This window comes from Scophthalmus maximus, chromosome 9 (assembly GCF_022379125.1).
Source record: "Scophthalmus maximus strain ysfricsl-2021 chromosome 9, ASM2237912v1, whole genome shotgun sequence".
Lineage (NCBI taxonomy): Eukaryota > Metazoa > Chordata > Actinopteri > Pleuronectiformes > Scophthalmidae > Scophthalmus > Scophthalmus maximus.
Genome location: NC_061523.1, coordinates 11,520,280 through 11,544,874, shown reverse-complemented (window position 1 = coordinate 11,544,874; position 24,595 = coordinate 11,520,280). Strand labels below are relative to the sequence as shown.

At 44.3% G+C, this 24,595-nt stretch overlaps 4 protein-coding genes across 5 annotated transcripts; 1 reads left to right on the top strand and 3 right to left on the bottom strand.

Moving 5' to 3' along the window:
- Positions 1–304: 304 nt before the first annotated feature.
- On the bottom strand, positions 305–14,094 carry nsd1a (nuclear receptor binding SET domain protein 1a). Of its 2 annotated transcripts, none has more exons than XM_047334285.1 (23): positions 13,356–14,094; positions 11,845–12,719; positions 11,448–11,589; positions 11,132–11,304; positions 9,240–11,046; positions 9,024–9,148; positions 8,200–8,401; positions 7,967–8,070; positions 7,816–7,875; positions 7,504–7,716; positions 7,307–7,399; positions 7,094–7,217; positions 6,793–6,993; positions 5,571–5,750; positions 4,138–4,294; positions 3,853–4,058; positions 3,606–3,718; positions 3,249–3,518; positions 3,013–3,129; positions 2,737–2,878; positions 2,507–2,613; positions 2,159–2,357; positions 305–1,859 (listed from the first exon to the last, which is right to left on the bottom strand). In XM_047334285.1, exons 2-23 carry the CDS (start codon positions 12,700–12,702, stop codon positions 1,027–1,029), a joined length of 6,426 nt encoding a protein of 2,141 aa, XP_047190241.1. In that variant the 5' UTR covers positions 12,703–12,719; positions 13,356–14,094; the 3' UTR covers positions 305–1,026. The 2 variants fall into 2 exon arrangements, with proteins under 2 accessions (XP_047190241.1, XP_047190242.1); XM_047334286.1 differs by having other exon boundaries at positions 8,200–8,398.
- Positions 14,095–14,793: 699 nt separating this feature from the next.
- On the bottom strand, positions 14,794–16,866 carry si:ch1073-44g3.1 (uncharacterized protein LOC797133 homolog). Its single transcript, XM_035649599.2, has 2 exons — positions 16,616–16,866; positions 14,794–16,323 (listed from the first exon to the last, which is right to left on the bottom strand). The coding sequence occupies exons 1-2, from the start codon at positions 16,618–16,620 to the stop codon at positions 15,651–15,653; spliced, it is 678 nt and encodes a 225-aa protein (XP_035505492.1). The 5' UTR covers positions 16,621–16,866; the 3' UTR covers positions 14,794–15,650.
- Positions 16,867–17,117: 251 nt separating this feature from the next.
- atp5po (ATP synthase peripheral stalk subunit OSCP) lies at positions 17,118–19,974 on the bottom strand. Its single transcript, XM_035649600.2, has 7 exons — positions 19,874–19,974; positions 19,541–19,591; positions 19,343–19,453; positions 18,964–19,093; positions 17,780–17,892; positions 17,547–17,633; positions 17,118–17,393 (listed from the first exon to the last, which is right to left on the bottom strand). Exons 1-7 carry the CDS (start codon positions 19,898–19,900, stop codon positions 17,283–17,285), a joined length of 630 nt encoding a protein of 209 aa, XP_035505493.2. The 5' UTR covers positions 19,901–19,974; the 3' UTR covers positions 17,118–17,282.
- A 945-nt stretch (positions 19,975–20,919) lies between these two features.
- LOC118319860 (serine/threonine-protein phosphatase 2A catalytic subunit alpha isoform-like) lies at positions 20,920–24,116 on the top strand. Its single transcript, XM_035650557.2, has 7 exons — positions 20,920–21,336; positions 21,740–21,949; positions 22,032–22,205; positions 22,312–22,401; positions 22,804–22,965; positions 23,078–23,196; positions 23,326–24,116. Exons 1-7 carry the CDS (start codon positions 21,235–21,237, stop codon positions 23,396–23,398), a joined length of 930 nt encoding a protein of 309 aa, XP_035506450.1. The 5' UTR covers positions 20,920–21,234; the 3' UTR covers positions 23,399–24,116.
- The last annotated feature ends 479 nt before the right edge of the window (positions 24,117–24,595 follow it).

Here is a 24,595-nt window from a genome sequence, read left to right as displayed (position 1 = left end):
TGTGTATGAGAGACCAGAAGAAAATAGATTGCAGCTAAAAACTTACCTCAAGTCTCAGATGGTTACCAGTCATTTTTTCTTTTTAAAAGGTCAAGCCGTCCGACACAATTTGTAGGGGAAACTTCAAGAAAAAGACAACAACAAAATGCACATGCTGCACTCGCCATCTGTCTGCTGATATAGCTTGGTTACGTACAGCATGTACATTAGCTTAAATGTAGCTTTGTGATATATTGCCTCGTCTCTAAACAAGATTTCTTCTGCCACGTGTGACTGTAAAGAGAACAAAATAATGGATACCAAGTGAATAAGTACTTTGATTTTATTCTAATTAAGATAATGGAACAGCAGTGATGGTTGTGAAACCAATGTTAGTGATGCATATCTAGGTTTTGACATGTTGTGGCATAATTTTATTTCTTTCGTGTCCGATCCTGAGCTCTGACCTTACCTGTATTAAGAGAAAAAAAAGGAGGAATTCATTGAACTGTGAATCAATTGTCTTGACAACAATCATTTTAGTCTTGTTGACTCCAGTGGGTTTATTTTTGTATTCCTCAGACACAGCAAACATGTATTGTGTCTAATCGTAACATGAACCAGTGAGGACTCAAGAGGACTATTTTTTTTTTATCACTCGTACATAGGTTACAGTAACAACATAAGATGCCCTTATGGTGACAGTTTGGTCAGGTGGAACTTCTCACCTTTTTCTTACATTTCGAACATTTAAAAAAGGCCAAAAAATGTAAACAATATTGAGAGAAAGAACAAATGATCATAACAGCACCAGACACAAATAAACATATCAACAGAAGTATAAAGAGACGGACCGTATCAGTCCTCGAGCCTTAGCACCAGTACACATCCCCACTGTCAGTCCAGCAGTGGATGAGAAGGCAATGTAGTACCAAAGTGAAGGCAGTGTTGCGTTCAAGTAGGTACGAAAATATCAAACTAGTTTTGTCCTTTCAATGTCTATTGAGAGTTTTTGTTGAGTAGTTATGAAGGAATGGGTGGACTGAGTCATTTAACATCGTCCTCCACAGTCCCCCACTCCTCCAAGTCCTCCCCCTCCACTTCTCCATCATCTTCATCCACATAATCCCCCCAAGTGTCATACACGTCTCCTCCTTCGTCATCATTGTCCTCCTCCTCGTCTTCTTCCAGCAGGTCACTTCCATACAGCGGCTCCTGCTCCTGCTCCTCCTCCTCATCTTCCACTATCTCCATCTCCTCCATTTCATCCTCATCCTCTTCTGCTTCTTCTTCATCTTCATCTTCATCATCATCGTCGTCGTCGTCGTCGTCGTCATCATCATCATCATCATCATCTTCCACCTCATCCACCTCTAGCCCACACACCTCCCCTTCCTCCACCTCACCATCCTCTCTCTCCTCCTTGGAGGAGGTAGGAGAGGAAAACACTTTACCGTCGGTCCTGTCTGTGAGGTAAGACCTGTTGGAGGGGATGAAGCTCGAGGTGGCAGTCTTTGTGTTGATGTAGAGACGAGGAGGAGGCTCCAGTCTGCCCAGCACGGCCTGGCCAGCAGGGGAGGAGACGGGGGAAGCAGAACCATCTCTTCTGGAGTCTGGGACCAGCGAGGGAGTGCCGGGCACAGCCATGGCCCCGGGCCTCATAGAGGTCGTGTTGGGCACATATTCACGAATCTCCCCTGGCTCCAGAGGGTCGGGCCCACAGGGGTCATGTTCACTGCAGGACAACTTGCCATCTAGCTTGGAAATGAAGAGCATGCCTTCACGGTGCTCCTTACAGTAAGAGCTGGGACACATCTCACAGAATGAAGCTGCCTCTTTTCCACAGATGTCACACTGGTGCCATGGACACTCCCAGCGCCCTGGAGAGAAGAGTAGTGTCATTACTCAGGTCAGAGTACATCTTGTTTTAGCCTAAAGAACAAAAACTTTTGACCAGAAAGAGACTGATAAACACTTAGGTTTGTTATAAAGCTCATAGAGGTTTGGTTCAAATCTGCTTGTATGACTTTCAAATAAGAAAAGAATACAGTGCCTGAAGATATTTAAAAGTTGAGCCAGGCTACAAAATAATTTAGACTGAACGGTGTCTCTTTACTAGTATAATTTCGGCTAAGAGGGATCCTTACATCAACAGTAAAAGCCCTCCATCTCTACTTGCCTGCAGGCCTCTTGGCCAAGTTGAGACAGTCGGCGTGATAGACCTTCGGGCAGCCTGGCTTCTTACAGGAAACTATCTGTCCTCCGTCACCACAGCTGAAGCACTCATCTTCCCTTTCCTTGGTCACTACTTGCTTGGTCTTCTTTTTCATGGAGACCCTTCGCTTTCCTTCCTTCAGTTTCTCTGCTGGCGGCTGGTTCTGGGGGAAAAAATAAATACAAAATGAAGTTAACAAGGCAGCTCTTTTGCAATTTTTGGCAACGATGGTCATCAGGTCATCGTCAGGATCATCTGAAGGGTGTAAGTGTGTTCACGAAGCACTTAAACTGTTCAAATATGTACTTTTACCTTTGGCCGGACACCAAGGAAACCGCTGCAGTTAGGTGCTCCACATTTACAGGCAGTTTTACCATTGCCAAGACACTCCAGGTTGTAGTTGAAAGTCAGCTCCACACCTAAAGTACATGTCACATCAGTTCTGTGCTCTCGGGTGTGTACATTTTACATTAATGAATTAACCTGCATTCATTCACACATGACACAAAACACCAATGTGAGTTGGAGGCTGTCACTCGGACCTTTTGGGATGTCTTGTAGGGCAAACAGCCCCACCCTGGTGTCCCCGTTCACAGTCCACTTCTGGGTTTCGCAGTTTGGTTGGCAACAGTGGTTCATGAAGCGAGCCTGGTTCCCTTTGGGCCCAGCATCAATGATCCGGTCCTGAAATTAAAAGTTAAAAAATAAAATACAAGCACGTTTGCACGAACCATCTGATCGACATTATGAATTAGATGGGTTGCTAAGCTGTAGCATATATATACAATAGTGTTTGTAGGTATTTAGCTCAGATTCACCTTATCCAGTGTAAGCATGTAGAAGTTACAGATGTCATTCTCCTGGGCGTGTCTGATCCTGGCTCGACATTCTTCTTCATCGATCACCTCTCCAACATATTCACTCACAAAGGCTCCCTGAGATGTAGCGGAGATTAAAGAAAGAAAAAAAAAAAGACCAAAACTGAGGAATTATGACAATTTTGAAAATACTTTACAATCACATTCTATAATTTTTTTTTCTCCCCCCAACGTACCTTCTTGATGTCTGACACACCACGTAAACCCCAGCCACGGGAGAGTGTCCTGAAAATCTCCACAGTTGTGTACTGGCGCTTTGTGAAGGTCTGGTTTTGACATCGCTCCCCCGCCACACACACCTGAGGGTGGCACTCGTACATCAGCATGCGGTTAATGCACTCCGAGTCGATGCCGCAGGGGTTCTCATCGGAGGCCTTACAGTTGCAACGTGGGATCTCAGAGAGGTCAGCTGTGATGATCTGCACCTTTCCAATTGGCCGGTTCACCTGAGAGACAGAGGCATCATTTTACCAGCATATCTCAGTGAAGAGGTTTAAGGTCAGCCTACAGGTATGTTTTGTGACACACAGTACCTTAATGTGCCTGTATGGAGGAGGTTTCTTGTCATTCTTTCTGTCCTCCTGAAGCTGTCTCATTTCCTTTTCTATCTGGAGCTCTCTGAACCTCTCTGCTGCTTCAGTCAGGGCTATGGACACAGGCATGATTTTTACTCAGACTATCAAAGCATAAACCGGAGCCAAGACTAAAACAAAATGAAGCATGAGAAAGCATTTTTTGTATTGGCACATGCGAAAAAATAAATTGAACTGAAGCACATACCCTTTTTGTACACTGCATCTGCACCCTTCCCCATTTTCTCAATGTTGTGAGTGTCACCCTCCATGTAAGGGAAGACTCTGGCCTGGTATGTCCACACAAAATCTTTGGACCCAAAGAATTGCACTGGGAACTCGCCCACTTCATGTTTCATCCTCAAGATGTTATTTGGAACGTCTTTGGCCAGACAGACTTCTGCAGGCCACCACCTAAGGGAGTCAGATGTCATGAGTACAAATACGGGGACTTTACTGTAGTTGTTGCTTAGAGCAATTTTTTAGCGCCTACCTGTAACGTCCCCATTTGACCCATAGTATGTCCTTAATACGGGGCCTCTTTCCAGATTTGCAGTCATTGCAGAACCAGTTGCCCTGGGGCATCTCTATGTTCAAACATTCCCTATGGAAGGCAGCAGGACAGGCTTCACAGCACAGCAGACTGCCCCCTACAAAACCACAGCAAACACACAACACTTTAGTTTTAGTTTACTGTCGTTGACTAATTATTTCTACACAATAAACGACACAAAGCAAACACAAGGCAGACGATGAAAGAAGGGGCTGCAACTTTGACATCAGTGTTACTAAGGATGGTGCAAAACTTAAGTCATATGCTGATGTAAAGTCATATTCCTTTATGCTGCAATGGCCTTTTAAGTTACTGGGTTTCAAAAAGATAAATCACTGTGAAGATACTTCATAGAACCAGACAGAAAAGCCGTTTTAAAAAAATGTATTTGCCAAGTGGGAGCATTTAAGTGGGATGATTACATTAGTTAAATTAATTTACATCTCATCATGCACATTGCCCCAGAGAGACAGTTTGTAAAAAAAAAATTGTCCAATAGTATGATAAACTTACAGTTTCACACATGAACTCATTTTACAGTAGTGAAACAGTTTTGATGTAATGACTGGGATAAGAGGATTTCAAGAACAATAAGCAGCTGTCGAAAGAGAACAGGGGTAGATCATTACCAGGCTTGAGGACTATAAAGTAGCACAACTAAGATTACTAGCATGCTTCTGTAACCCAGACTAAAAAATTTAATGAAAAGAATTGGGGAAACCTCACAGTTATATATAAGATTACTGTCCGTACTGGGTGAAAACACTTTGTATGAACAGGACTACTACTTTGAATCAATGGACTACAGTCCCACTTAGGATCGTTCAGGGAACGTAAATCACCACTACTCGAAAACAGTTTAGACTGATGAGATGGGTCACGTTTGACCGTGACTTTAACCAGGGAGGAATGATGGGAGGTTTAATATTGGAATAACTTGTTACTGATTTGTTTTCATCAAATGGAGAATTATGTGTTATGTAGAGTCTATGACAACATTCAGGACTTTGGATTTGATATGATTTGATTAAATAGTTTGTAAGCCCAAAGTAAATATCTTCACAGACGCGTACATTGAGGAGGGGTCTATGTTGGATGGAGCAAACCGATCATTACCTTCTCCAAGGAGGTTATGTAATTGGTTCAGGCTGGTTTGTTTGTTTGTTAGCAGGATTACTCAAAAAGTTGTGGACGTTGTTGCATGAAGTTTTTGCATGAGGACTGTGTTTGTGACAAGACAATTACTGATTTGTTACTGTAAGATTTGACATGTGGTTACATTAGTACAACTTTCTCATATGATTGCAAAGGGTACCAACTGTTTGTGTATTGATGGCAAGTTAAAAACCCCAATGAAACAAGACCAGACTCGCCTTCGGAGCAGACGAAGCACCAGCTGACGTTGATGTGTTCGTGGTTCTTGCAGCCCTTGCGGGGAGTGAAGTGGTTTGGACAGAGGAAACTGTTGTTTGCCAGCACCAAGCTGCCTGCTGCCATGCAGTTGTCATTGGCATGATAAGCCACTGGGCAGCGCACACATCGAGCCAGACGACCTACAATAAAAACACAAGAGGAGCAAAAATGGCTTAATCAATGAACAACTGGACATTTAATTTACCTTTGTAACAATAACCAGGATAACACACAGTGCTCTCGGTCCAATGAATGCTTTATGTCGTGTCCCCTTTCAACTTGATTCACTTGTACAGGTTTATCAGAGATGGTAACACACACAGCTGTTGATTTAAATGTGCCAAGTTTAACTTGTGATTATGAACATACTGTGTCTGTGCAGCAACAGTTTGATAGAACCAGGTAAAATTGGCAAAATCAGAGGTAACACACATTGTTTGTATTGCCAGCAACAGAAGCTGTCAAGGATGTTTCTAATGACACATTAGCAAAGATGCCAAAGAGCTCTCGTTTACAGCCACTTCGGTAGAGATATTTCTGGTCATAAACCTGAAAACCGTGAAATAATGAGTTCAGGGAAAATGGTAATTCAAAAAAGGAATATTCAAATAACGAGAGATGGTGCAGTGATTCTCGGAACGAATGTTTGTTCACCTGGTGATCACCAACAACTGAGATATTATTAACAGGTTCAGTGGTTGGTGAAAATCAACATGGACCCATTTTTATTCTGATGGCGATCAGTAATGTGTTTTTGGACTATTTATTACATACACAGTGTTGCTCATAAGGTAGAAAATGTAGTGATGGCAACAGTAGAATCTCAGCCAAAGAGTTTTCCGAATACACACAGAGACATTTTCTCTGTTCTAAGAAATATGACAGTGACTTTACTCTGATGGGTACTCTCACAGTGTGTATGAAAAGTATTTTTTTTTTCTACATTCCATTCATGTTGCGAGTAAAAGTCTTCTACATCTTCTTATTATGAAAAGCTGGTCCAAGCCCATTTTTTGGCAGTAGAAAAAATATAAGCAACAGCGGAACAAATGCCTCTATGATCACAATGTTTCTGCTCAAAACTGGTGGAAACGGGTTGAAGAACCAGTTCCCTGTTGGTGGAAAAGAGCTACGGGTCATTTCTAAAATACGACAGTCATCACAGGCAGCGCTGGAACTTACCCTTGGAGCTGCAGACATTGAGAGGGTTGGTGATGTGGCAGGACAGACAAACATGCAGAGTGCAGCGGAAGCCTTTGTTATGTGGCTGGGTTGCAGAGTAGGCCAATATACAGTCGGTATGGTAGAACTTCCCACACAGTGGTATAATGCAGCGCTTTACCCCATTACCAGACTTCTTACACACAAAGCATGTGTGGACACCTGAAAGGAACACAGAGACATTTACAAATGTATTTCTGAAACTCAAGAATGTCAGAAAAGCACATTAAATGGTTCAGGGACAGATACTGAGTGTACTCACCGGTTTTGCATTCATGACAAAGGAATTTTCCCCTGGGAGCCACTGACAGGCCAATACATTGCGGATGATAGGCTCCATAACAGTGGCCGTCACACATCAGCAGGTCTCCTGTCCTCTCACATACCTGCACAAACATACACAAAAAAAACATGATGAGCAACATTCTGAAGATCTACCTGTTAAAAATGATAGGTGTACTTTTGATTATCTCACCTGACACACGTTTTCCTTTAAGGATGACGCTCCTATTTTCGCTTTAACATCCAAGTGGGGAGAGTGGCTGTCGTTCAAACCAACAGATGAAACCTATTGATGTGAAGAGAGAGAGCAGTTGTTGCCAATATTCATGGACTTAGGATGTAAACATTCTTTCCTCTCATGGACGACCAATGGCTTTTTAACATTCACACCTCGGGTATGTGAGTAAGTGTCCCAGTGTGTTCATTTTGTTTCTCCTCTGTGTTGCTGGCCTCCATCTCCGTCTCCGGCTTTGGGGTCTTGGATGCTCGGGGGCTGGGCGGTCGGTTTGGAGCGAGGACACCTTTGCTCTCCGAGGGCCGAGAGGCTTCAGCAGGGGCAGAAGATGTGTTGGGTTCAGGCTTCTCCTTCTTCACAGATTCAACCTATATGAGGTGACATTGTTCAGGATGATTAAACACCATGTGATAAAATTATCCTCATATTGTTTAGTAGGATATGAAGATAGTGGTACTGTAACGGACCTGAGTTTTCTTGACTAACACCTTCAGCTCTGAGGTAACTCCGGCGGGTAGCTTTTGCTCCTAGAAAAAAATTAACGATAACAAATTGTGAAAAGGCATACATTTAAAAAAATATACTAACTAGAATAGTACACACACAGTCCTCACGTACCTTCTTTTTTGTAGGAGCAACAGACACTTCTTCTATGGTACATTCAAGAACCTTGTGTGACAGCTTCCTTGGCCTCTTTCTTTCTTGGATTAATACCCCAGTGTCTATGGTAATAAAATAATAATACATCAACAATGTAACAAGGCAACACCAATGGATTTCACACAATAAGACAGTTGCTTCACGGTTCAACATGATATTCAGTGAAAACACATTCATTTTCACTCATTTACCAGATTCGGGAGGTAGATCAGTTTCTTCTGTCGTCTCTGTGTGGAGATCGGGTTGTGTTGGTGGTGGAGAGACCGGGGATGGAAGAGGAGGGAGCTCTTCCTGAGTTGGACTCATGGGTTCAGGCTCTACAGGAGCCTCAGTGGACTCGACAGAGGACGGGGCTGAAGGAAAAAATCCTGGCGGGGTCATCCCCGACGTCTGCTGCGTACACATGCAAATAAAGCACGACTGTTCATCAAATATGTCGTTTCAAATTAAATGCACTGGGTGTGGTAAAACTTAAGCAAAGTAAAAGCAGATCCATTTTATATTCACAGAGAAGGCCAATTGCGGTGGCTATCCAAATGTGCTAGATGTACAATAACTAACTGACTTTCAGGTTTTCTCTCTCCCCTTGTGCATGGATCCAAATCTGACACAATTATGATTATTATGAATAACAACATCATCACATCCATAAGTGAGTGATCATCGTGGATACTGTTGGGTTTCTCCGTAATATTGTCAGGTCTCGACCTCACTATGCAAAGTGCCTTAAGATAATGTATGTTGTGATTTTGCGCTATACAAATAAAAATGAATTGAATATGTCTTTCCTAAAGATACATGCTACAAAAAGGAGTCTGAATGTATGGTAATTTAAAGGCACAGTGTGTATACACAGTATGTAGACAAAACATTTGTTCAAAGCTTTACACACTGTGTGCTGCACAGTTAACAGTTTAGGGGACATACAAGATGCTACAAGATGTTGAAAAGTACTGAAAGTTACAGAACTAACTCTCATTGTATTGTGGGGAAACTAAACAAATCCCGAACTTACAGTTTTGGAGGATTCTAAGGTGTTTTTCTTTGATTTCTTTTTCAGAGAGAATATTTGTTCGTACTCCTCGGTTGACTCCAGAAGCCTTTTAGTCGGTTTTCGGAGACGTTTGTTCTCTGAATGTCCTGTGTAAAAACATACATGACTCACAAATCACTTTGTCACTCATTTTAGCATCACGGCGGACAAACTTATCGGCAGCTGTTTGTGTCTTACCGGCTGTGTCGCTCGAGTCGTTCTCTTCCTGCTTCTCAAGGTCGAGATCGAGATCTGGTGATGCGCTTGTGGCGTAAGAGCCATTCATCTCAGACACCTCGCTCAAAACCTCTCCCTTATTGTCAAAAGCCTCCTTCACCAACTTCCAGCGTTTCTTTGGAGCCAGTGTGGACTCGGAGTTCTTGTCGAGGTAGCCGGTCGAGGGATCAGGAGCGACCGGAGGACGAGATCCGGGAACAGCTAAGTCGGCGTGGCCGCTAACGAACTCCCTGCCATAGGCCAAGTCAGCCAGGTCTGAAGAAAGGCCGGGTATGCTGGATTTCAATTTGGCAGGTAGTCTTTGTTTTCTCCGCTGCTTGTCTGAGCTCCCGATCTGAGAGCGAACAGTCAAGTCTTCACAGTGGTATGTGTCAGCTGCCATGATAGCTTTAGTCCTATTCTTGGTTTTCACCGCTGTGTTGTGGGGTGTTCTGGATTTACCTAATGGGCCGTTCTCCGTTTTGATCCCCTGCAGCAGGTCGCCTCCTGTAGCAGCGGGGATGACCAAGGGCTCCTCCTTGATGAGGACAGATGCTGGCGGGACAGTCAGGGGTTTGCCTTCTTTCTCTCTCGTGTCGTGCATGTCTTTCAGCAGCATCAGGAAGGTACTGAATTTACAACTGGCACGAGGCCGAAAGGCCGTGAGCTCAGAGTCACTGCTCTCCTCCTTCTCAAGAGATTTAAACATTAGTTCTTTGACATCCTGAAACGCCTCCATTGGGGACAATGAGGGCACAGAAGAAGAAGACAGATCCAAGACGGCATTTTCTGTCTTGATCTCAACAGGTTGCACAGCGGGGGCAGTAGAGTCTGCACACTTTGACTTCATCAATGAGCCGTTGCGAATTAGTTTCTTATCAGGCTTCCTTGCGCGCCTTTTTGGAGAGCTGTGATCAGCAGAGGATGATGCATTGATGGGGTATTCCCAGATAGGAGACATTTCAGTTTTGATGGGTGCATTAGTACATTTATTACTAGGACAATTGTCATTGTGGGCATCTGTTGAGATTTGGCTTGTAGCCAGTGCATCTTTGAGATCTGTCTCTTCCTCCGCTCTCAGAGCCCTCGTCATGAGACCACTGCTGGCAGGAAGAGTCATAGAGTGCTTTTCATTTGAACTGTACAACCGTTCATTACAGCTTCCCAAACTTTGTTCAGAATTTGTATCTTTAGACGCCAATGTATTTGTTGAAATGCTATCATGGGAATCTGTACACTGGTTCACTTTTTCGGTGAACTTTGTTTTAGCTTTCGTTGGACCATGTTCTTTTCTGACCAGTTCGTCGACGTCCTGTGTTGGAGACACTGCTGTGCGCTTAGGACGATGCAGCATTGGAACTGAATCCAGGTCGGCATAAGGGGAGTCCTTTGGCTCTTCTTTCAGTGCACGAGTTGTCGTATGAAACGGGTTGGTCACGTTTGTGACAACAGACGATTCTTTGGATCCCCCAACTATATGCCCAAATATGTCTGACAGACATTTCTTTTTCTTCTTACAAACTTTGCCCTTATTGGACTGAACAGTAGAGTTTTTTAGAAGATGGTGCTCATTTTCATTTGGGGGCATTTTTGGTGATGGGGTTTGGCCAAGGTCCACAGAGGGAGAGGGGGCCTCCTGTTGCTTTTCAGTAGGTAGTGGGCTGGGTACACGCTCCTCTCCAGTAAAGGATACTGAAAGCACACTTTCAGTATTCCTTTGTCGACCAGGAAGCAGAAGCTCAGCTTCTGTCACACTGACTTTCCACGCAGTCAGTAAACTTTTGGGTATCTGCCAAGAACAGAATTTTCATTGAAAATAATGTTCACTGCAAGTTTAGATTAGATTTTTTAAAACCTATTTAATAAACATTTACCGTATACTTATAGTCTTTCTCCTTCTGCTTCCCTCTCCGTCGAAGCACAGGCAAGTCTGCAAACTGATGGCCGCCTTCAAAGGGAACAATGGCATTCCCTGGGACCCAGGCACATTCTACAGTCTCTCCAACTGTCTCCAGGAAATACATCCGACAAGGACGGTGACTGGGAACTGGAACAAAGTAAAATACATGTCCATTTGTTAATGAACTTGCAAAAAATAGAATTAATTTGGTTAGCATTGACCTGTCAGGTGAAGGTCAAGATGTAGGAAATAATTTGATCATAAAATCCACATGCAAATTAAAACCTCACCTTTCATCTTAGTGTGGGTCCCCTGGTCTGGATCGCATGTTAGTTGGCATGGCCACCAGGGCCGTCTGTTGAACTTTGCCCACACCAAGTCTCCTTCCAAGTATTTTACTGTCGGAAGAGTCTTTTTCTTTGGGCTGTTGGACTAACCAGGACAATAAAAAAACTTTAAAACCTAATTTAGAGAACTGTTTGCCCCCTATATGTGCTTAAAATGTTTTTCTAAAACATCAGTAGTATTATAATAGTGGTGACATTGTCACAGGCCTACAGCTGGTGGCTGTACAGGTACAATAAATCATTATCACTTTGATGCACAGACACCCCCAACTTATTTCTCCATGTAAATACAACATAGATAAACGTTATAAGGTAAGAAACCAGGATGTTTGAGACTCACATTAGAGTTGGTGCCTGCTGGTGAAATAAGTCCAGGGTCAGGAGAAGCAAGTTCACCATCGCTGTCCGACTCCTCGCCCAAACTCCACCCATCTCTCATAGTGATTTCTGGCAGTGCGCTGGGGCTTAGTGTAGGGTTGAGCTCAGATATAGTTTTGGACATCAGATTAAAAACAGTAGGTTTGTATGCTCTTCTGTCCATCCTGGTGCCAGATGGCGCCTCACCGGCAGCAACAGTTCGGTCCCGACTCAACTTTTGAGAGCGGTGAAAAGGCGCCAGGTCCTCGCTACCTCTGTGCCCCCCCTCCTCGTGCTTCTCCTTAAGGTCACCGCTGTCAAAGAGCGTGGACTCAAAATGCAGGTAGCCATTTGGGATGGGCGAACAGCCCTGCACGCTGTCAGGACTCTGCGGAGAGAAGCCATTTCTGTTCACCTCCTGCAGTGTCTCAAAAGGCTCTGAATCATCATTGCCTGGAGAAGGAGGCAGCTGGACTGCTGGTGCCTCAAACTCATCATCATCATCATCATCATCATCGCTGATTGGGCTTGCACAGTGCAAGTGGTTCCGTGGACGGTGGTCCCTCTCTAGGCCCGGCCTGTTGACCACAGTGTTCAGGTCCTGCAGCCTCCTCAGCGGACCGTAGCGGTTAGTTCGGTCGGGCTGATTGTACCCCAGTACAGCCGGCTGTTTGAGACTGGAGGATGGCAGTTGCACAGCTGACGGTTGGTCTGACACACGCTTCACAATGCCACACTGGTTTGCATAGGAAGTGCTCACAAGGCCATTGCGGGGCCTCAGCTCTGGCTGGCCTGAACCAAACACTGAGCCCCTAACAGCCTGTCTGTACGACTGATTCATGTTGTCATGGCTATATCCTGTCAAACAAAAAAAAAAGGAGAGGCAGATTAGAAATGTGAATGTGCAATTGAAGTTTCTCAATAGCTAGAATCTCTGTGGGACAGTGAGCCTTGTAAGCTGTACATTTTAATAAAGCATGCTGACAATCACATCATGCAAATGCTGCAGAACTAGAGAAACCATGAAGGAGCATATCAGCATTGGGCTGCGCGTACGTACACACACACACACACACACACACTTAAGCCGACACTGCATGGCCTCCATACTAGAGGCCGGTCGGACGGCACAAGACAAACCAGAAACGCACACTGCTTGTTGCCCGCTCCGTTCACACGTTTCATTCACCAACTATCAGCCAACACAAGCGCTTTGTCTGGGGGCTTGTGGGTCATGGCGATCGCTGCCTACCACAGTGAACGCAGGAGCGCAGGGGCTGTAGTGGAGGTAGTGACACTCAGCCATCACTGGAACACAGTGAGTGGCTCGCACAAACAAGCTACAACCACACACCGACATAGGAAGCGGCTATTAACTCACGCACACGCACGCACACACACACACACACACACACACACACACACACAAAAAGGGGGCTGATCGCCACTAAGTTCGCAACATCACCAACACGCGTAAAAACGAGGAAAACTCACCATTTGGAGGTCGGTCCGCGTGAACCCGGCGGCGGAGGTCTGATGGTGGGGCACAGCGCGGGGGTTTTTCTCGGTTTGTGAAAGCGGATCTGCACAATCCCCGCAGCGGCGGCACTAGCAGGCCAAGGCACCGCTCTCATTCTCTGCACTTCATCGCCTCATCTGCGGCGGCCCTCTGGAAAGCTGTCACTAGAAATACGAGACGGCAGGCGGATCTCCAGCACGCTGCAAAGCCCCGAAAAACTGCGGCGAGGTTCAGAGTGGCACAAGCGGTCCCCTAGCAGCCACAGCGGCTTATTTACTACATGGTTTCTTTTGCCTGCTGTCGAAGTGCCCCCGGTTAATGTTAAAACAAGCCCCGACTGACTGTGTTGGTGAGCAGCAACCAATCGGCACTGCTCCCAACCCCCCGTCTGCAGAGGGCCGTGACACTCACCCTCCTCGCGCACGCGCGCGCGCGCGCTCGTGGACGCGCGTGCTCATCCAGGTGAAGTTTCAATAGTCAACAACAGCTATTTTCGTGTTTATAATAAACCCCAAATGAATGAATGACCCGAATTTGAAATTCCCTTTCGCCCCAATTTTCCGCGCGCCTGCTCCGTGTCTGCCCGGGCTCGGCAGAGAGGCGACTTGACACACGCACTCGGGCCCTTTGGTTCACGGGCCGGCGAGAGGGAGATCGAGGAAACACAGAATGACTGCAAACGCGCAAACAGCCGCACGGCCTCTCCGGTCAGAGCGAACTCCGTGCGCCATGTTGCCTGCTCACAGAGTCGTGTGACATGAGGAAACAGGCCGCCAGGCGCTCAGGAAAAACGACAGGGGAGGAATCAGTGTGGCTGGAAGCGGCCGCAGTGTCCCGGGTTGTTGGGTTATTGGGGTTTTTTGGGGAGATTGCGATTAAAAACACCAGTGTGCGTGTCACAGCTGGCCCTCACACGACACCCGGCGGGCTGCTCGGTGCGCGCGTTGCACAACCAGACTGACAAATGTCCATCATGGCGAGTGCACAATGGGGCCAGTCCTTGAACATCACACAAAGCCCCATCCTGTTACGCGCCGACTTTACAGCAGAGGACCTCGCCTCTGTGCACATTGAATTCTTTGGCGCACTGTCGGGATTGTTGGCTCAGATCTGTCGGTTCGTTTCCACAACCTTTCAGGGGGAACGGTCCAGGATGGGGAGCGGACAGATTGGACTGGTGACTTATCCATCCACAGCTGCACGGCGTTCATGTCGAACCGACGTGTGTCTTATCGATCAGCTCTCACATCACACGGTGGGAGCACATTTCTGTCAAGTATTTGCTCCAATATACTTTAATAGAGGGTAAATAAATGTATTATTACAAGGTGACTTCTATTGTCTTGGAACACGAGCCCTCTTGTGTCTACAGTGAGAATTACATGCTTTGACCGAAGAGAACTTATGCGGAAAGAAAATTGCAATTTTTTTTTATTTTTGGTTGCACATACAACACATCAGCATCTATTACATATTCCACAAAGCGGTTTTTTTCTTCTGTTTCATGAAGCAATTATGTTCCCCTTATGAACAGCGTCACAACACGTAAAACTGGAAGTGCTCATCGAGTGAGTTTGGGGACAAAAACAAGCAATGTAATATATAATCAAAACTATATATTCACAAAGTGCAGGAATAACAAATACTGCGTTCAAAAGGATATGATGCGTTGACTTTTACCAGTTCAAGCTAATTTTTAAAAAAAATGTGTTCCCATTTCAAGGTATAATGCAGGATAATATCAAAAAAATAAAATTTATATTCAACTTGACAAGACACAGAGACGACAATTACACATCTACGATGTTTATGCTCAGGAAAAAAGCGAGTTTCATAGGCTGTCTGAAGAAAAATGCCATTTTTTCTATAAATGTAGAAAATGTCACAAGATCCTGGACATAGAAATGTTAAAGCAGAATAAGAGAACGTGTCACAACTCAAAGGAACAAAATGCTTGAGGGGGAAAAAGATCCACTCTACAGTGAGGTTTGAACCACAAACTGATAAATACATGTTTTTGCTTATACCTATTGGTGTGGTTTATTCATATGCATGCATCTCTGCCAAACTGCAATAACATACATCTGCTTCCATCATTTATTATGAGAAGGTCAATAAAATGCCAAACACTGAACAGTGAAAACTCAGCCAGAGCCGTTTCTAAATGACACAGTTACTTCCTAAAAGAATTGAGTGAAACGCTTCCTCAGCGTCCTCTTTTTGGACGCACGCAAATGTTTTGTGTTTTTTCCCCCAAGCAAGCTGCAGAACTATTCTCTGGTCTCGTCCACTTTGCTACTGGGCTCACAGAGGTCTCTTTTCTCCATCATGGTGTACGGAAAAGGTGGAACATCACAGGCAGTGAAGTCCAGTTTCTTGGGAACGCTGCAGTTGCTAAAGTCAAGTTTCTTGCCGCCGTCACAGCCGAACTCCAGCTTCTTGAGCCTGGCTAGACTCTTGATGCTGCCGGGGGGCCTCCCGGGGCTGACCTTGTATCCTGCTGCTTTGGTGGTACCAAGGGGCCTCCCTGGGCTGGTTTTGAACCCAGCCGCTCTAGTTGTTCCGAGTGGCCGTCCGGTACTTGTACGGTAACCAGCTGACTTTGTGGTGCCCGATGGTCGCCCTCTCCGCCCCGACTTCACGATGCCTTTCTTCTTTTTAGAGCCATCGGGCCCTGCAGCCTCGTTGCCCCTGATTCTCACTGTCTGAGTCTGGAAGTCATTCTGGGCTTCTTGCATTTGGCACGCCATGGCTTTGTGCATGCCCTGCGGCAAAGGGGCCAGGCCGGCGAGAGACAGCTGCAAACTCGGGTTCGTCGCAGAGGGGTAGAATTTGTTGGACTGGGTGCTACATAAGTCAAAGTGACTGGCTGGATGACAGTCCTCTGCCAGTCCACTCATACAATAGTCACTGTTGCTGCTGCTCACTTGATGCATCATTCTTCTGTTGGGAGAGTAGAGAAATAAACATCATTAGGTAGAAAGGCCACCGTTTACACCTGTATGAACACAAAAACCAAAGGAACATTTTGTATGATCCTACTTTTGGTGAAGAAAAACAGGCCTTTCACCGTTGCAACACAAAACACAAGCAACGTCAAGACAAAGCGACGTACACTACAATGATGGTGTGCACAGAAGAAAAAAAAAAGAAGACTTGCACGAAATCAAATGTGAATGTGTCCTCGCGGAAATGCAAAACTATTTCAGAAAGCCATAAAATGAATTGTTCGTACCTCATTTGTTGGTGGATGTTGGGCCGGAAAGGGTTAATCTCGAATCGTACACATTTTCCTTCTCTGACAACCACAACATCTTCGTGATGGCGCAGCGCAGACTACGCCCCGGTGTCCATGAGTGTCGCGTCGAGGCGGGGGAGCGGTTTCTGCTGCCGGGTTTACGGTTATTTAATCCTTTGAGCAGAGCCTTAGATGAGAGAGGCAGCCATTTTCGTCTGGAAAAAATATTTAATGAAACAGGATGCGCGGACCACGCATGCGCAGCAGGGATTTCCTGGAAACGAGCAGATCCGAGTCGCCCAATGTGTTTCTGCCGAATTAAGACCTTTTTAAACAAAGGCTCATTAGCAAAAGGTGAGTATGTAGTGACAAGGTAACAGAATATATATACACACACACCTGGTTCATTGTCTATTCTATTCTATTGTCATATATGAGAAATTTGAATATGAGAAACTGTCATAAAACCAGCATTCAATGACCAAAAAAAAGACCATTCTCCATTTTTTGTAGTTTTTATTAACATCCATATGAAGTTAAGCACAGACACTGGATTTATAGAGAAATCAAGCAACTGCAGTGTTGGAACAGGTGAGCAATATACATTTATAAGCGTTTCCCCACGATGGTCGTCTCATCTTCTGCAAAATGAAGTCCACGGGACTCAAGTTTCCCTGATGATCTTGGTCAGCTTCTGAATCTTTGTTTTAGTGGACATGTCCACATACTTGTCTCCGATACAGACGACCATGCCACCCAGGATGGAGGAATCAGCCTGCAGTGAGGTGAGAGCAATTGATGAAAAATGACAACGTTGATTCACTATCTTGGGAGTCCAACAGATTTGTTTCACATGTTCTTATAATTGGGGTTACATAACAAGTGCAAAAATGGTGATGTCTATGTTAATGATGGATTTACACAGTACCTTTGTTTCCAGCTTGATAGTTTCACCCTTCTGGAGAAATCCCTTGAGAGCGACTTTCAGATCAGCAAGACTAGCTGCATCCAAAGGCTGAAATGGATGAATATTCATTGCATTACTGTAAAACATATCAACAGTAAACAATAATGCAAATAATAACATTTCAGTGACTGATACAAAGTAGGGGCTGTTTATATGAGTTGTTTGTGGCATTGACATTTCCACCCATTTCATACCTGAGCAGTGGTGACTGTGCAGAGGACCTCTCCACGATGAGCACTCATCATCTGGCCAAAAGCACCGATGACATCACCAGTTATAGGGAGACGACCATTGTCAGCCAAAACATCTGCACAAACACAAAAAAGCAGGATGCATGAGATAGATTCACCACCGTCATGTTTTTCCTGCTTTACCAACTGGTAGGTGTAAGTTGAAGCATTATACAGTCGACAGCTCTCATATTTAAATACATTGGTTCAAAATAAATGTTGGCTGATTTCCATTTGAATGGCCCTGTAAAACACGTTTCTCTCCAAAGTTCAATTACACCATGATCAATATCAACATGATATGACGGAACATGGTTTGTGGAGTGGGGTTGCTGTGGAAAATGCATCGTAGTGTTGACAACCAGCCAGTTAACAATACATTTTGTTCTACAACATTTTTATGCTTTTATTCAATCACAGTTTTCCACGTTAAAAAAAACCTTACACAATAAGTTTAGTGTTTGAGGTTACGGAATCAAATACTTTACATCATTTTTTTTTTTTTTTTTTTACATTTTTAAGTGCATCATTGATGATACTTTTGTACAACAAAAAGCAAATCTTTGTGTTGTATCATGTGGCTTGTTGACTATTGTGATTTTATTCCTCGCCATGTTTAATAATGTAAGTGGAAAATGCCAAGAAACACTATTAATTCAAATCCCTGTAATCTATGTTGACCTAACTGAATCATAATAACTTATATAACTTTTGTGTGAAGAGTATGTTCACACGTTGAGCAATTTCTGTCTATCCTCCCTGAAAATCTCTGCATTCTCAGGCACCAAGCAAGGTCATCTTATCTATGGCAAGTCGAAACAATCAGAGAGCAGCTGAAGTATCTCGAGGTGTCATAGTCGCGGGGAGATGACGACATTACTCAAAGCTAAATTCACTACAGAGACCGGAGATAGGAAGACTATCTTTGGACGCCAAACACTGTGAACCTGTTGATCTGTGTAGCGAACCAGAAGTCTCCTCAATATTGGAGAATATAAATACTTCTGCTTAAGACATCCACGGTTTCCGTCCACCTGAATCAGCATCCACTCCATCAATTATTCCATTTCAACACACTATAAACAAACAGAACCTCTTTTTTTTTTGGTTAGAATGATTAAGACATTGCCATGTCATTGACCACTCACTGATGAGGTTGATGGTGATGGGTGAAAGTTTCGCCTTTACGAGAGCGTCACTGAAAGTCTTCTGCTTGATGCTGCGCTTCACATGGGGATTCATTACAATACCAGCGATCGTGGGGTCCTTGATCATGGTCTGGAGAAAAAATAAATAAAAAAGATGACACAGCACAAGGTGAGTTTGTGTACCAGAGAAAAAGCAGCTTGGGTTAAAGCAACACTTGATGCTAATCAGACCATTATCCAAATACTCGATTATTAAAATGTTAAGTACATGAGACATCTTATGACACTTCATGTTGAATTTTTAAAATGCATCACCAAAGTACCCACGCCACGTTATAATCAGTTTTTCCATCAGTCATCGATCTTAAGTTGGACTTACAGACACTTTGAGCAGCTCCTGCTCCACTTGGTCCAGTTTCTTCTGCTTGCTGGCAGCGGAGTACAGCGCGGTGGCGTAGCGGCCCTCCACTCCGTACACCTGGATGGGAGGCTGGGAGGACATGGGACACACAGATGAACTAAACTGAGGCTACCGAGCAACTCTGACACAGTCTGAAGTCGTGCGGCTTGTATTTACCCTGATCAGCTTCGACACCGGCCTGATCACAGACGTGCTGAACTGACGGACCTGGGGATGCAACATCACGTTACACAAACACAACGACAGCCGAAGCTGGACTGATGCACCTCTGGCTCGTATTGTACCGTTCACGTCAAAGACAGCTAGCGGGCATGCTAACGCGTTAGCAGTCATTCAAGTGCAATGGCTAGCATACGTTTGTTGGACATTTAGCGTAAACTCCCGGTCTTCAGAGGGACCATAACGTTTAAGACGTGTTATTAAACGATAAATAGTCAATTACAAGCACTGCACAATAATTATAATCACCAAAATCATTGAATGTCGTACCTGCTGTCCTAGCATGTGTGCTGCCATTTTCTCCTACAGCTGTCCAGAGTGGAGCAAAGGACTGCGCATGCGCATTTGACAGGAAGCCCTGTAGATGTGGGGGATGTAGTTTGTCCCGCACGGCACCGGTCCAACATGTCCTTAAAATGTAGACTATACTTATTTATATATAATATATACCCTAAAAAGCATACGGCCCACTCGTTGTTTATAGTTTTGATATAAAGTACAAGTAAAGTACTTGACTGAATGAGCAACATTTCTTAAACGCAAATATATGCTACTGGTTGACACGTATCAATCTGACAATGACAAAATCAACCTTTATTTTACTCACTTAAAGCCTTAAATGACCATTTTTGTTTGTATCGTTTCTTTGTTTGTTTCCCATTTACAGAGCCCCGGCTGTGTATGAACACCAGATTCTTTTTCAGCACACATACACAGAAGAGACAGCCAACAGACTGTGGGGGACGCTCACTGAATTTGACAAAAAGAGAATTGGATTAGTTGTTACAGCTAATGGGTTTATCTTTTAGTCGTATTTATATAGAAACATCAGAGTTGTCCTTTCTGCTCAAAATATTTGCACAGAAATACAGAAATCAACCAATAACTAATAAACTAAATACCATAAATGAGTACTTTTCTTTCATATTGATGGTATTCGGAAACGTCAGTAAGTGATTTTCAACATCTGAGTTGTTTTGAACTCAAATCCATTGGGCATTGCAAGAAATTATGGATAAATATAAATAAATGTATCAGACAGTCATTTCAACATACTAATTCCCCTCATCTTATTTGGGGCAAGTAGGAAACACTGTAGTCCTGTGAATAAAATCTAATTGACATTAGTGTGTGTATTATCAATGATCTCATCAGTAACGTTGAAATATTACTTAGCCACTACCTCAGCTAATAAAGCTTTATTCAAATGTTTGGCAGCGGTACAGTTTGTCCCTGTCTCCTCCAACAGGGGGCGCAGCTGAACCGGCGATCTCACTTTTTAAAATAACACTCAGACAGAAAAAAGATCAGAATGAAAACTCTTTTTTAACGCAATATCAGAGTGCCTGGTCTCTGTGCAGTGTGAACACGGGCAGCTGTGGTCGCCTCCACGGAAGCCGCGGACGCAGCGGGGCAGCTGACGCAGTCGCTTTCGCGGAACACACTCTCTCTCTTGCGCGCGCGCGAGCACGCGCAGCTGCGAGTGTCCGGGGAGCCTGCTCGGACGTAACCGGACGATCCGAAACGTAACAACATAACGAGAGGGTTTTTTCTCCGCCCCCCCCCCCCCTCCCTCCCTCCCCGAGGTATCGTAGCGCTGCCCGGGCTCGCTGGCTGACGGCAAACCAGGCATGGACGACAAGTCATTCACCAAGGAGTTGGACGGATGGATCGAACAGCTGAACGAGTGCAAGCAGCTCTCGGAGAACCAGGTCAAAGTCCTGTGCGAAAAGGTACGAGGTCTGAGAGCCAGTGGCCGTCTGCAGCGTCAGTAGCGTTAGCTGCTGCCGGTCCCACAGTCAGCTGATGCATGTGGCCTCGCGCCGGAGAGCACCATTTGACTGCAGCGGTGTGCAGTGCTTTTCAACAGGGAGCGAGAAGATGGAGGGGGATGACTGCGAATCTTTTCCCCTAGCTACGCCCACTCTGGGTACCTCTTCACCGCAGGAGTGCACTGGCACCGCCACAGCACACTGTGATATTACCGTATCATCCTGCTGTGTCCTTTCGATGACTATTCGTCGTTGGGTTCAAAATGCACACATGCACGGCCCCTACACTGCACCACCACACATTTGTGTGTTTACTGTAAACCGGCATCATCACCATCCTGTGTTCTCTTCCTTTCTTTCGAAGGCCAAGGAGATCCTGACCAAGGAGTCCAACGTGCAGGAGGTGAGATGTCCGGTGACGGTGTGCGGAGATGTCCACGGTCAGTTTCACGACCTGATGGAGCTGTTCAAGATCGGAGGGAAGTCTCCGGACACCAACTACCTCTTCATGGGAGACTACGTTGACAGAGGCTACTATTCAGTGGAGACAGTCTCACTCCTGGTTTCTCTGAAGGTAAAACAAACAAACGAATACATTGTGAAGTTGAGTGACTCGTATTGTTGCCTCTTGTTTACACGCGCATTTTATGTTGAAGGTAAGGTTTCGTGAGAGAATCACAATTCTCAGAGGGAACCACGAGAGCAGACAGATCACACAAGTGTACGGCTTTTACGACGAATGCTTGAGGAAATATGGAAATGCCAATGTTTGGAAGTACTTCACAGATCTGTTTGACTATCTGCCCCTCACTGCACTTGTCGATAACCAGGTGAGGTCGTCGTACCCACGTGTGGCACCTGTGCTGTGCCCCGTATAGCGCATGACACAGAGACTCTGCCCTTCATGCGTTTACATTTAACCTTTCTCGTCTTAAGATTTTCTGCCTCCATGGAGGATTGTCCCCTTCGATAGACACACTGGAACACATCAGAGCGCTGGATCGCCTGCAGGAGGTCCCTCATGAGGTAAATTCAGTCCATGTAAACTTCACACGTCATTTCACAATAGAGGTCCCTCTCATGCAATCTGCTGTCATGATTTCTGGATATTTGAAAACATTTATATATAGGTGAGTGTTGCAGCAAGGATGCTCTTACAAATTCACTCTATTTAAAAACGAATCTGAGTTGAAACAGTAAGTCTATGTGAGTAGTCAGTTCATCCACCAAGTCCAACTAAGGTCCCTTGCCATGGACACCCCAAATTTTTATAATTATAGCAAAAGAGAATCACAACTTCTAGCTTTTCATATGTAAACATGTTCTGGTGGCTATCTATTGAATTGTTGATCAAACATTTTTCCCAGTTTTCTTACAATTGTCTGTATGTTTAATATACTGAACAGCGCTTGTTCCCTCCTGTTCCAGGGTCCCATGTGTGACTTGTTGTGGTCAGACCCGGATGACCGTGGTGGTTGGGGCATCTCACCCCGTGGTGCTGGTTACACCTTCGGGCAGGACATTTCCGAGACTTTCAACCACGCCAACGGACTTACTTTGGTCTCAAGAGCCCACCAGCTTGTGATGGAGGTAATTTGGTTTGTCTGCTTCCCAAAATTCAGATTTTTCCTCAAAGACTCTGCTGAGACATTGGAAGGTGTGAATTTAAAGTAGGTAACATGCGAATCATCTCTTAATCTAGGGTTATAATTGGTGCCACGATCGAAACGTTGTGACAATCTTCAGCGCACCAAACTATTGTTATCGCTGTGGAAACCAGGCGGCAATCATGGAACTTGATGACACGTTGAAATACTCCTTGTAAGTAAAAGGCCTTTCTCATATTTATATAATGTTTTATTTGTTTATATGGACTTTATATGTAATTATTATTCACAAAAAAATAGCAAAAAGCTAGTTAAAGAGTTCTGCGCTCCTTTTTTTCCCCAGCCTACAGTTCGACCCTGCACCGCGCAGAGGAGAACCCCATGTGACGCGGCGCACCCCAGACTACTTCCTGTAGAGATCACTGGTGAGGATGGCAGCAGGCGTCACTAAAGCTTGATAACAGAAGCTTCCGTCATCTCATGGACCAGAAAAAAAAAGACCTGTGCCATAATCGTAATGAAATTCAAACTATCACATTAACTTAAGACCTTTGTCCTTTCAACTTTTCCCTCTCTGTGCATGATGTTTTTATTGCTCGAAAATGACTGCTACTCTGAACATTTCCGTAACAATACCTGCTGGCTTGTCAGGAAAAAGTGACCGAACTGCTGCTGAGAGCTGAGACTAGATGTAAGTGATCTTTGTGTTAGGGTGTTAATGACGACCGGAGTGTGTTGCCATACACGGTGTATACGCTGCATCTTTCACTTGGCATGGCCTCAAATCAAAGGTTGCAATAAATATAATCTCAACACTTTTTCTTTTTTGTAACTGAAGCGCAACAGTTTATTTTGTGAAGTGAGATGATAGGGTTGATATCAGAAATTGTTATGTTCTCTTTGCACTTTTGTATTTGATTTTTATCACATGGTACTGACAGACTGTGTTGTTTTTTTATACCGTTTCAGTGTAAGTAGCTCTCTTTCTGCTCTGCTGTCTCCTATGCGAGTTCATGTAATTCATATAAGTAGGCAATATTGGTACAAATGGCATCAGTTGTAAAATATATATATAAATATACACTATGTTTTGCAGCCACAGCTATACAAAATAAAGACTGAAGTTGATTGTCATTTATTTCTTTTAGTTTGTGGCTTTTCCCCCCAACAGCTCTCAGCAGTCACCACTAGATGGAATCAGACAACCAAAGACAGCTGATGATCAGCTCAGATAAGAGAATCGTCCTGATGTGTAGGATTAGTGAATGTGTGGGAAATGGTACGGTATGGTATTATTATTTTTTATTTATTTACGTTTTTCGATTTATTGCCAGTATTTGGTACATTATGATTTTGAATCATGAAAGGGACACCGCTACTGGTTTTCATTATGTCACTAAGCCAGCATTGACTGATATACATTTTTGTAATATTTTGTTTAATTATTTTCTAATGTGTTAATTTATTTTAAATTTCATCTATATCATAGGATGTTTTAATTATTTTTTTTGAAGGAATACTTACTCCTTTTCACCGGACATCAATGTCACTTAATGTATTTAGAACAATGTCCGACTGTTGTACACAGAGTCTTGTGTGTGTGTGTGTGGAAA